The following is a 13,003-nucleotide window of genomic DNA, read 5'->3' as shown; positions in this document are numbered from 1 at the left end:
TACAGTTCAATACACAGGGAGTCCTCAGCACTCTCCACATCAATCACTTTTTGGGGGCTGCTGTCTGAATAAAGCTCCACCCAGAGGAAAAAGCTGGCAGCCCAGGACCATTTCCTTTCCCACCTGTTATGATTACGATCAGTGCCAACTGGGGTCCTGCGCATCACCAGCTTCGCTTTGGCAATTCCATCCTGGAAAGTTTTCTCAGCTGCAGCTTTATGCTTCCGGATTCTTTCTTCCTCTGCTTCTTTCTCCATCTTCACTGTCAGAATTAGCACAGAGAAGTATTACCTTTCTTTTATTGAACCCAGGCATTAATACTCTCTTATTTCACTACACAGTGGAGTTAAAAGTGTTAACCAAAGTCACCAAAACCTTTTTTTCTTTTTTTTTTTAGCACAGCCACCCACCTTTCAGCTTGCTTTCCACCCACCATTCTTGAAAAAAAAAAACTCGAAAATTATTAAGTCGTCAAGGATGAACTGCACTGAGGAAAGAGTAAAGTCTGGATAAAAATTGTCTGGAGAAATTAGTCCTCATTACTATTTTTCATTTTAGATAACAAAGTGGCATCCATTGCTGTGCAATTCCATATAACAACAGGGTCAAAGATTTAGATCTTTGCACAATATATGACAAGGACTTCTGTTCTGGCTTTCCAAGTGTTGGGAGCCGTCCAGCTGTGACGGCACTGAGGTCAGCTAATGGACACCAATATTTCCATAACTGCAGGTAAGGGGAATGCTCCCCCACAACGTTACCTACCGAAAAAACAGACTGGCACAATGGAGGCCTCTTTCAGGCACAACTGTTTCACAACAGTGACCCAGGCACATACCCTAACACCTCACAGGTGATCCCCCTTCTCTACTCCACTCTGGTGAGGGTGCAGTGCTGTGTCCAGTGCTGGGCTGCCCCTTTCCAGAGAGACTGGGAACTGCTCGGAAAGAGCCCAGCAGAGGCTACAAAGATGGTGAGGGGACTGGAGCATCTCCCTCACGAGGAAAGGCCGGGAGAGCTGGGCCTATTCAGCCTGGAGAACAGCAGACTGAGGAGGTCTTATCAATGTCCACAAACAGCTTAAGGGCAAGTGTCAGGAGGACGGGGCCAGGCTCTTTCCAGCAGTGTCCAGCAACAGGGCAAGGGGCAACGGGCACAAACTGCAACACGAGAAGTTCCATCTGAACGTGAGGAAGAGCTTCTTCACCTTGAGGGTGACAGAGCCCTGACACAGGCTGCCCAGAGAGGCTGTGGGGTCTCCTTCCCTGGAGACAGTCACAACCTGCCTGGACATGACTCCGTGCGACCTGCTCTAGGAGAACCTGCTGTAGCAGGGCTTGGACTAGCTCATCTCCAGCAGCCCCTTCCAACCCCCACCAGTCTGATATGTGCTATGATGTGGAAGAGCATTAAAATAGAAACTTCAAGTTTCCCACTCATGACAGAAGTATTCTGGAGTTTCAGTAGCTCTCAATATCCATAGCTGTTGACAAAAAGGAGGGGAAAGAAAAATACGAAGTGGCTTAAATCCTGGCATCACAGGTTCCTTGGCAAGGGTCTTAAAGAACAGAGCATGTAATTTCACATATCTAGGTAAGAAGCAAGGCAACTTCTGACAGGAGACAACATTTAACATCAACAAGATTTATGCTTCTCATGTCTGTTCAAGAGCCTCTATTTTTGCCCATCTCTGAAGAACAGGTGTACTTTCACCAAGAACCGCCTGAACAAAAAGGAACAAGACCTCATACTGACTCACACTGGCTCTTCAGAGCCTGATCTCAATCTGACAAACACATCACCCCTTCACAACTTCCACAAATGGCTATGGGCAACATTTTTCTGTACCCTGAGAAAACTTGAGGGAAACAATAAAAAGCATGAAGAAATGAAGACTTAACTTTGCATCACAAAGGTAGGTTTGAAACAGATGGAATGAGACCATACGGAAGGGGTGAGGTGGAGTGGGGCAGGCAAAAGCGAGCATATAGTGGTCATAGGCTGGCTGCTGTCCCAGGGAGAAAGCTAACATCTTGCTAGGACTTGCCAGGGCTACTACCTACTCTTTCTCTTGCAACTACTTTCTGTATCAAGATAGGTTTGATAACAGTTGCTTAGTAAATACTCGGTAAGTCTCTGAAGTCCTGCCAATGTAATCAATCCTCACTGATTAGAGGAGACATGCTGAAGAACATACTCCTTGTGTTTGTTACACCAACACACTATATCAGCTTTTGTATAATGTACCAACTTACAGTAATTGCAGCATGGCAAAATTGTTCTGTTGAAGCCATACCTGCCAGATACAAGCAGCTACACAATCCCTACCTTACAACCTGTCCTTATGTCAAAACACCGAAATCCAAACAAGTAGCAACAGCCAGTCTCACAGTACCAAATGCCTCATGTCACCCAAATCTGACTCTTGCAAACCACAACAGCAGATGTGTACTACTGGAGGTATGCTCCTCACCTTCCACTAGGAGACAGAGGTAATATGATTCCCCCCGAATTTCTCTCCTTGACACCTTCTCAAGACTTGCTGCCATCACCTCATGGTATCACCACAAGGTACACTTCCCTCCTACTCAGCACCCTCCCCTCAAGAGCCAAGACTCCAACCAAACCAAGCCAAACTGGCAGTAAACTTCAATGCTTACAACATGGAATACCATGGGCACTCATGAGACAGGTATTTTTTCTGTCCAACTGTAAACACCAGATTAATTGCCAGAATAAGGAATAGGCAAGGAAAGAACAAAAACTGAAATTTACTCATATGCCAAAAATGTTCAAACAGGGAACAAAGACACCGAACTGAAGGGTTCCTTCCTGCATGCCATCTTCCGTTGCAATGGCAAGCTAGTCTCACTCTCCTCTCTAGCGGGCTCTGTTAGCTGTATAAGCTTCCAGCTCTCCATTCTTCTCCAGCACACTGGGGGCTATTGCTTCATGGCGCGATGAGGCAAAGAACAATTAGTAAGTGCTGCAGTAACATGGAAATGGAAGTAGCCAGACTCCTACAACTATGAAAATACAGATATTAATCATGTTACCTCAACAGGAAGTTCAGCATTGACTGCTTTTGAAGCCAAGAAAGAAGAAGAACAACAAAATATTATGCTTTCTTACACTGGCCTCTTTTTTGAGCTGAGACTAGTTTGGTAGCACTGGCTGCAATTTTGATAGGCTTAACTTGAAAGAGGTTAGTTCTCCCAGTGTTACAGATGTTTCTAGAGTGGTGAAAAAAACCTGTGACTGTGAGATACATATCTCTATATATGTAAAGGAGTAGTTGCTGACAGAACACCTACTGTGCAGTGGTTCAATATTCATATATATATACACATTAAAATCACTGCACAATAGGTGTTCTGTCAGCAACTACTCTCTTACTTCCTCCAGAGATATCAACATTACAAAAAGCAAATGCAACTGAAGTGGCATGAAAGCCAGCATGCCGAAAAAGCTGGTGTGATGGCAGGAGCACACTGGTGCAGTTCTCATTGTGGCTATCCAGAACTATTTTTCCACTGCCTGAGACCACACCAGCCCCTGAGTCTGAAGTCCTGAACAGATTAGCCCTGAGCTGCCAACCCTGCAGCCCTAACTACTGCACTATCAACATTAACCCGGATCTTTGATAATCTGAGGGTACCTTCATGCCTGGTAGCAATCGCTTAACAGGTAAAAGAAGCCCTGGATGCCTGAAATGTTGGTGTTCGTTATGTTGAAAGGAAGCAATAGGAATTCAAACCCTTAATGAAAGGCTTTATTCTTCCTTCCCTGCCAGAGACCTAGTTTTTCTTGTGGAGTCCAAAAGAATGAATTAAACTTTCTCAGCATGCAAGCAAGTAAGGGTTCTTACCTCCATCAATGTAATATTGCTTTTCTTCATATGTAACTACCACAAACTATCAAGTGAGAACAACAAGAAGTATCCCAAGGAATAGTGTCCAAACTGTAATTTTGCACTAAAATCTTACCATGAACTTGAACACTACAAGAATTGGGGCTAACACGCCATGCAGCTGTAGCACATTAGATATTTGGTATTTTGTTATTCTGAAGAATTAGGACAGCACTCCAGATCTTCAGCAGTTTATTGGTACTTCTGAGACTCACAGTTCTTAACAGAAGATCTGAAAAATCTATTTACTTTCAACATGAGGCATGGTTGTACCCAATCTACTTCATTAGGAGCCCCAGGGTATCCCACATGATCTACCTATTCTTGGTCTCTTTGAACACACACTTCCAGATCCGAGCCAAGGTGTGTAAGCCAGGCTCCTTGCAGGATGCTTGTCCCTCAACTGTTTCAGCAGGTAAGTAACAACCTAGATGAGCTATCCTGCCTGCTTCCATCTGCCCAGTACCCACATTTACAAGGAAAAAAAAAAAAATCCCTGAAGTGTAATTCCAAAGTATTTTTCCTTTTTTATTCCATACTCCTTAGCAAAAAGCACTACTTACACAGAGGCATACAAAGTTTGATATTGAAACTCATTATTTATAAGAGGTTTGAGTGGACACTAACTAATTCTTTAAAGTGAGAAAATGTAAACTGAAATTTATTGCCCAAGTCCTTATCTGAAAAAAGGGCTGCTAGCATTGCTGGCCTTGCTGCCATGCATTGGCAGGTCAGCAGCAGCTGTAGGAACTAGCTTTTAGGCAGGAAATATCTGTGTACGTAACAGCCAGAAGATGTTCGGGCATAGTCAAGTTGGTTTTTTTTGTTTTGTGTCCCCAAAACTTATTTTTTGTTCTCCAACCTTCCTGGGCATGGCAGAGTTAGAAAGGTACTCAACAAAAAGATGCCAACAGATAAAAATCTAGAAGCAGTTACTGCTTTTTCTTAGCATTTCAGATTTTCAGCTGCCACAGGAACCACAGCAGCTGAATTAAACTTCTCCAGTAAGTAAATCCCACGTCATGCTTTGAAAATAAGCTGTCAGATTTGCCATTAAGTTATTCCTCTCCACAACACACACACACTACTCTTCTGGTATTGTTCTCACCTCTCATTTGTATTTCTTGTTGCTCCCTCTCTTTCTTGGCTTGGATGGCATGAAGGCGCCTGCTCTTCACAGCACTGATCATATCATCAGCTTCTATTTCTAGCCGGTGCTCTATTTTCATCATATCATTTTTTTTCTTTTCATTTCTTGCCATCAAATTCTCGTCTTTCCCATTCTCCTTGTTCTTGGCCACCATTTCTTTTCGTTTCTGTTTTTCTGCTCTTTTCTTGTCATTTTCTTCCTTCAAGATAGCCAGGCGCTCCTTCCACAGCTCAGCTGATGTCTGCTGCTTGGCCTCCACATGGTCCTGCACCGAGTACGTCATTAGAATCCGGTGGCACAGTGCTCCAAGTATCCGCAATTTCTCTTCAGGAGTCAACTCAAAGAACTCTGATGTCTCCAGTTTCTCCAGAAACTCATCCTGTACTTCATTATCCTCAAAAGTTGCTGAATCCTTGCTTTCATCTACATTATCTGAGACCTCACTTTCCTCTTGCACATCTGACTTGCGTAGGCACAGGCGAACCAACTCAGAAGCAGAATGCAAAGTAAGTGGTATTTCAGAAAGCTTCATGCCCAGCTCAGCGTAATCTTCAGCAATTTCATCCTGCAGCAGGGTCTGCAAAAGAATGACCAGTACTCGGTTCAAATAAAGGAAGCCTCCCTTTTCTGCACAAAGCGCTTCCATCAGGGAAACTGCTGTAATGGGATACTGAGCATCTGGCATCAATAACCCTGAGTAACAGCTCAGGAACTCCACCACCATGGCAACGTCCCCAAAGAGCGTATTAGGAAGTCCTTCTGGAGTATCAACCAGTTTAAAAGTAGGCAAGGTCTTCCCTTTAAGATCTTGGTCCTCATATCTTTTCTGCTTTTCCATTTTTTCCTTCATCTCCTTCTCCTTCCGCTCCTTGGCTCTTTCCTTCAGTTTCTCTTTCAGCTTCTCCCTTTTCTTCTTCATGTACTCCTTTCGCTGCTCCTCTGTCATGGTGGCCCATTTCTTCCTGTGCTCTAGAAGCTCATAACGTTTCTGTACTAACCCTCGCAAATCCTCAGGGAGACGGGCACGATCCTCATTTGAGAGTAACCTAGCTGTTTTGGAGATGATGCAAGAAAGAGCACTTTTTTTGTCTTCCCGGTCTTTATTTTCTTTGTAATAGGCAATGAGATGGAGTGCTGCAGGAGGAAGATGCTTCTGGGGTTTGCTGGAAGACCTAGGGGTGCCTCCAGAATTCCTGGAAGCCCTGGACACCTTAGCAGTACCTTTAGCCATGTCCAGTAGCGTCATTTGTTTCATTTTCATCTTAGGGGTCTTCAAGCCTTTCCTAGGAGACTTTGATTTCCCTGATGACTTCTGCCCATTCAGAACCCTTTTGCCTCTTTGCTTTTTGTCCAAGGATTTGTTGCTGCCCTTTCCCAGTTGGCTCCTCTTTGGAATGTGAAAGTTAGAACCAAGTTTAGCAGGTGACACAATTTTCATCACTTCTTCCAGCTCCTCTTTAGGACATTTTGAATTCTTAGAGTTTTTCACCTTCAGTGGCGAGCCAACAATAGATTTCTCCAAATGCACATGGCACCACAGAGTAGGGCTCAGTTGCTGGCCCAGGGATGATCCATCAGCTTTGGATTTCTTAGAAGGCTTTCTATCAGGTGATCGAGAGCTCTTCCTCTTGGTTGCAGGGTTGAGAGTCATGTACTGAAATTAAAGAAAGAATGCTTTTATGTTAATATTTAAAGGTAAAAGTTATTAGATCCTTTTCTGTCAATTATTTTTGCCTGGTTTTGATGTATTTTTCCAATGAACAAGGACTACTCAATATGTTAAGGGTAACGGGCTCCTGCAACAGCTTCCAATATTCTGCACTGTAGTCACTACATTGGTTATGAGGTCATTAGCTCATTCCTGAAAGTTCACATTTAACTTTATAAAATTAAACACCACAAAGAATTTTAAAAGTTTCCAACTACATTACACAAAACCACTTTGCTTCTACTTCATATGTTGTGGGGAGGGGGTTTACCTGGAAAGTACTGACATTAATTTCAACTATTCCTCTGCCTACAGATTTCTTAGTGAATCAGGTAGGTTTCAGTCCTGGACCCCACCCACCTCACCACCCAGAAGAAAACTGAAGGAGCACAGAGAGATGGGTGACAGGAGTTCAGAGTCTGACTTCTGAACTGCCTGAAAGCATCTAGAATGAAGGCGAGACAGGAGTCAGTTCTGAACTAGTGTGACTGAGTATCTGACTGTTTTTAAGCTACTGAAATAAGCCGACAGCACACTTTTAGCACAGGACAGCTTAACCCAGAGCCAAAGAGAATTATTTCAGGACTATCTCAGCATCCCAAATTCAGTGTCAGGATGTACCCAGAATAGTAATGTATTTCAAAAAGTAAAAAATAAAATGCAAGGATATAAACTTTAGGTTATGGGTAAAATCACCAGAAATCAGGGGGTGAAAATTTCAGATTCCTTAGCAATAAAAAACTGCACAGTGGTAAGCACAGCAAAAGGTGCAAGCAGAACAGACATACACAAATGTCATCAAGTTAAGACTGCCATAGGAAAATGCAGATCTTCTGGCCCATGGACATTCCCTCTTGAACATTTTAGTTTAAAGAGGCTTCACTAGTAAAAACAGAAGTTTTTACTGAAGATTGCACAATCACCAATCCAGTACCTACATAACTTCATTTCAAAAAAATTCTGTGTTGAAATCTTTGCTGAAGAGAATTACCTAAGCAAAAAGCATCCAGCATTGATATGAATCATAATAATTACAAATTCACAAATGTTAGATCTACAATTTATATTGTATAATCCAACTTATACAAAGTTATTTTGCCAGAACACTAATTCTGAATTAATAAATTATCTGGCCACATATCAAAATTTAAAACATCAACATAAAGTTTAATCACTGTGCCAAGTGGGAAACAGACTACAGAAAGTGTTACCCCAAACTCAAAGCTAAGCACTTCTGAGAGTCAAACCAAAGATGTTAGTTGTGCATTTTTCTTATACTAAGGGCATACATCCATCAGTATGCTGAATAAAAGAACGGTATACACCACCAGCAAATACTTTAATTTCTGTCAAGGCAGTGGCCCTAAACATTACAACAAGGGTGAACACAGCTCAAGTATGAAGAATTTATTTTTCCCTTTAAGCAAATTTACAAGCATCCAGAAGAGTCCATAGAAGCCTGCTAGAAAAGTGTTCTCCTCCTGATGAGGAAAAAGAGATAGAGCTAACATATATCTTCTAGTTTTAGAAGAACACTTGACAAAGACCAAGTCCATGAAAAAAAGTGAGTTTTGGTAAGTGAACAAAATAGTGCTTTCTACGCAAAGATGGATTTTGAGACAGCAGATTTCATGATATGGCATTTACTCAGTTGACAGTATATTTGGCTGGTCATTACAAAGGGCTGGGTGGGAAAAAAACCCCAAACACAACATCCCTGTGACTTGGAGTATTTCGTACAAAATTTGTGTTATCTGCCATCACTCAATCCAATGCCATAAAAGAACCAATCATCATGAAGTCAAATACACTCAGCTCTTGCATTGTAACCATGAAAAGGGCCCAATAACTGACATTACCAGGTAAGGACCATAGCTCTGCCATTTGTCTGACACCAGGAAACCACATCTTTACTTGTAGACAAGTAATACAAGCTAGTGGGGGTGGGGGGAGGGGGAAATCAAGAAAAGGCAGTTACACCTCACATTTTCAAAGCAGACCACTGTTTCAGACATTCAAGCTATGTCACCTCTCAAAGGGTCAATCTTCAAAAGAGTGGGCCTTCCTGTTCTGCATCGATGTTGATGTAAGCTTGGGTGCACCAAAACCTAACTGGCACACCGAAGCCTCTGCCAAGACTTGTTAAGGGGGGGGGGGGGAGGGAACGGATGGGAATGCAAAGAGGCACTTACAGGAACTCTTACCTTATGTGGGTCAAGCAAGAAGTCACTAAATTTACTGGGGAGAGAGTATTTCTTCACTAACTCATCCTCCACTACCCATGGGGCATTCTCACATGTGCCAGCCCGTAGTGCATTGTGACGGATGAAGTATCTCAGGATCTCTTTGTTGGGAGGACGCTCTGTACGGGCTAAGCTATCTGCTGGTACGTTGCTGATGATCTTGGAGATAACAAACAGACTGTTAATACTTAACTTCTAACCACATTATAAATACATATCATATGGCTAAAAGTAGCAAGAATCATTGTACTGCTTCACATCCACAAACTCTTCTTTTCCAAAGCTCTGTTGTGAAGACTCAGAACAAACGAAACAGAACTTGCAGAACTGAGGCGCACAGAGATCAGTAGGAGATTCAGTTAGCCAGAAAAGTAAAACACATTATGTTGCAGATTTCTTGCCAAAGCCATTGCTTTACCTCTGACCTTCCTCCAGCTTGTACTTGCTACTAATTTAAAAGCTTTTACATATTGATGTTTATTTTGTTTTGATTTTTTTTCCTTGAGACCAGAGGAGTAACTCTACAAGCAGTACTCATTAAATTGAGGTCAGCACCGCCTCCCTTGTCAAATTAGAAAACAGATGACAAAAAGCATGCAGTGGTACTGCAGCTACACAGAGCCTCCTGAAGCACAGCTACCTATGACTCTCAGAAGCTCAGTTAGAAAAACAGCAACTTCCACTCATGATTTAACTAGCCTACCTCTGACCAAGTCTCATTAACTGCCTGACCAGATATTAGCTAGTAACAGCAACCGCTTTAAAGCTACTGCAGCACTGTAACTCAGCATGTGGTACCAGGGAACCGTCAGGTGTTCCCACACACAAAACCCAATTATACACAGAAACCACCAGCCCAGTCAGCCTCACCGTCAGCTACAGCCACCCTGCTTCCAGTACTATGACTCCAGCAGGAAGTACCACATTGTGCTGTATAGACACACCAATAGCGATCATTTAATTAAACTTGCATATTTCTGTTCTAATAAAAAGGATTCAAGCAAAAAAATTACCTTATCTTCATTTTTCAGCTTGACATCATATTTGTGTGGCAGGAATTTAGGCGGAACCCACTTCCTTTCTTCCTTCTTCAAAGATGTGGGAAGCTTCCGAGGAGACCTACGTGCTCGATCGTCTGATAAAGCAAAGTAAGACATTAAGTGCCTTAGTATTAGAGTCCAAAAAATAATATTTAAAGAATCCAGACTATCACTGGACTGGAAACCTCACCCCTTGCCATCTCTATAGTGTTTGGTTAAACTAGAACATCATGAAAAAATCCCCGATCAGGTTTTACAAATATCCTGAAGATGCAGGCTGGGAACAGAGTCCCTACACTGTTCTGAAGTAAGAGGTAACACTTATCTTCAAGGAGTATAAAGGACCACTTGCAGTATTTAAACCCATCTCTTTACAGATGGTAAGCTGCACTACCTATGCAAAGGGAGAAAATGTCTATAAAATTTGTGCAAGGGAGACAGTAACCTGCTTAGGGTGCTTCTGCCGAGAGCCCTAGCTGTTTCTGCCATGCCATACTTGAAATAATTCTACTGCAGAAATTACGGACTCTAAATTAAAGTAACTTTTAAGATCATTTAACTTTGGTGGTCATTAAGCATTTTACAGTTATGAGCCCTACGTGTATGGGCTGGTTTAGCTGGAGATTTTAAGCATACTTATACAACCAGTCTTTTTATTCTCAAGAGAGATGTAACTGAAGGAGTAGAAAGGCATCATATCTTCTTGCCAGCTGGTGTTGAGACTGTTATTTCTAGATTAACATTTGCGAACTGAGTAATTTAAGACAAAATCCAGGCTTACTGAAGAGATTCCCCAAATGTTTTTGTTTGTGGCTATGACTCAAAGAAAACACTAAAGTAAGATAATTATTCTCACCTATCATGCTAAGTACAGGCGGAATACAAGTAGATCCTAGACCTAAGTCAGACTTTAAAATATATAGATATTTTTTTAAATTATCATATTGTAATCCCTATAGCATTTAAACTTCAGCAGCATTACAGCTTACATGGTAGAAAACCAAGTTCTGCCCCACACCTCCCCAGCCTTCCAAAATCAGCCACCTAGGGAGCAGATCACAGATGCTACAAGCTCACTGTACCGTATTTCTAAGTGAGCAGCTACTGACCACATTTCAGACAATGCAATGTAGAATCCTCTGCTCCAAGCATCACACATTATAGAAGTTTTTCTTCAAAATAAAACCCCCTGAATTTTTTAACAATGATAGCACGCATGAAAGGAGACGAACTCTCTCATTGCAAGTCAGGCCGAGACATAACTTTTGCCAGCTTTGGTTCCACATTTGTATTAAAAAAATCTTGGTACGTTCACAAATACTGAACTACACTTTTCTGCTCAACAGCACAACTGAAGTCACATACAAGACATTTCAAGCTCTGTAAAAGATCTGCCTCAATGTCCTTCAAGCAGCTGAATGTTGTCTTTTCTGGATCTACATACAAACACAGCAAGTTTGTATGTAAAAAATAACAATGTGTTGCTTACTCCCAGCTCTGACTTTAAAGGACTCTGTTACACTGCTGCCTCTGCAACAAGCCTGTAACCACTCCCCTTTGCGATTTACTTTCTAGATTCTAGAAATAGGGATGACTACATTGAATTTTATCAAACAGCACCTGGATACCTGGGGGCAGGGAAAGAAACTATACATTCCTTCCTAAAGTTATTTTACAAAAAGCATGCTTCTTGGTTGTTGCATTGCACTGTAATAAAACTTACATTCACTACGCTACTGGAACCTCATAAAGCAGCTGTGCTGTTGTTGTCTCCTCCTATTCACCACTTACTGTGGATTTTCCAAAACAGTATTAGTTCCAAGTATGGCTCAAGCTGTAGAACCTACCTGCAGCAGTTCACCACCCATTTGCAGGAAAAACTAGCCCTTCCTCACCTCTGCAGATTTCCCAGAGTTCGCTCCCTAAGCAACTAAGAATACAAGGGCACTTCAGACTGCAAATACGATGCAACAAAACTGGGTACAAAGCCTTATTTTTAGCTTTTGAAGCACAGCAGACTCCTAACCAGAGAGGCCAAAGCTCACTCTCTGCCCCTTCTTTCCTCCAACGAAATCAGCAAGTTTTGACATAAGTATTAGTAAAAATGCAAAGGTTAACTCTGCCCCCTCGTGTGTGCAGAAAGGTACAGCTCTTACGTCACACACTGCTCTGCAAAGCCCCTGACTGTTTCTAAACGCTCACTCTTGCATAGTGACCTCAACCCACATTACCAGTGGTCAAGTATGCAAATTATTAGAAAGGAAAAAGTCAAAGTAAGTGTTGCCGAGTACCTCCAGATACTCTACAGTCTCCTGCACGTGCAATTCAGGGCCTGAACTTATTAAATGAAAGCAAGCCTTCACTAATGCTGTGGTATGCTGCATCAACACAACAAATTTTAATGGACTCTGGAATATAGATTCACTAATGAGTTTACTATAAAGCTATGTTCTATTATAACTTGGAATATAAAAGCATTAGCAATAACATCTTTTTAATAAATACACATGTACAAGGAAAAAAAGAGTAACTGAGTAACTGCTTATTGCTTTTACTGATTACGTTACGACTGCTAGCATCTTTGATTGAAAGTGTTGAGTTTCATCTTCTACAGAAAGGGTAAGACAGTCCTAATTTACAGAGGCAACTGAACACAGGCCAGGTAACCAGCTGAGTCAGACACTGGAAAAGGTGCAGGAATCCCCAGTCCTGCAGTATCTTCCAATCTCAGAGTGCTATACCCACAATGTCAGTAAGAGCGCAGCTGAACACAGCTGGTTAGAATACTGCACACCAATAAATTAAATATTATGGTAGATTTTATAAATACCCAAGCCCAAAAATGCTACTGTAAATTTGGTAAATGAACATTTTTAAAGTAAAAGGTACTTCCCATGCCCTTTATGAGGTAGTTTGAGAGGACTACCATTGATTAACAAAGCAAATTAAGAA

General features: G+C 41.9%; 1 protein-coding gene across 3 annotated transcripts in view; it reads right to left on the bottom strand.

The window, feature by feature from the left end:
• BAZ1B (bromodomain adjacent to zinc finger domain 1B) overlaps positions 1-13,003 on the bottom strand; it is a 50,516-nt gene that overhangs the window by 26,639 nt on the left and 10,874 nt on the right. For all 3 annotated transcript variants that reach the window (XM_056327195.1, XM_056327183.1, XM_056327189.1), the window contains exons 5-8: positions 10,025-10,146; positions 8,973-9,170; positions 5,019-6,714; positions 124-262 (exon numbers count right to left, since the gene is read on the bottom strand). In XM_056327195.1, the coding sequence (XP_056183170.1) occupies positions 124-262; positions 5,019-6,714; positions 8,973-9,170; positions 10,025-10,146 (2,155 nt within the window). The remainder of the gene's footprint in view (positions 1-123; positions 263-5,018; positions 6,715-8,972; positions 9,171-10,024; positions 10,147-13,003) is intronic.

Source organism: Falco biarmicus, chromosome 1 (genome assembly GCF_023638135.1).
Source record: "Falco biarmicus isolate bFalBia1 chromosome 1, bFalBia1.pri, whole genome shotgun sequence".
Taxonomy (NCBI): Eukaryota; Metazoa; Chordata; class Aves; order Falconiformes; family Falconidae; genus Falco; species Falco biarmicus.
This window is presented reverse-complemented; position numbering and strand designations above follow the sequence as displayed.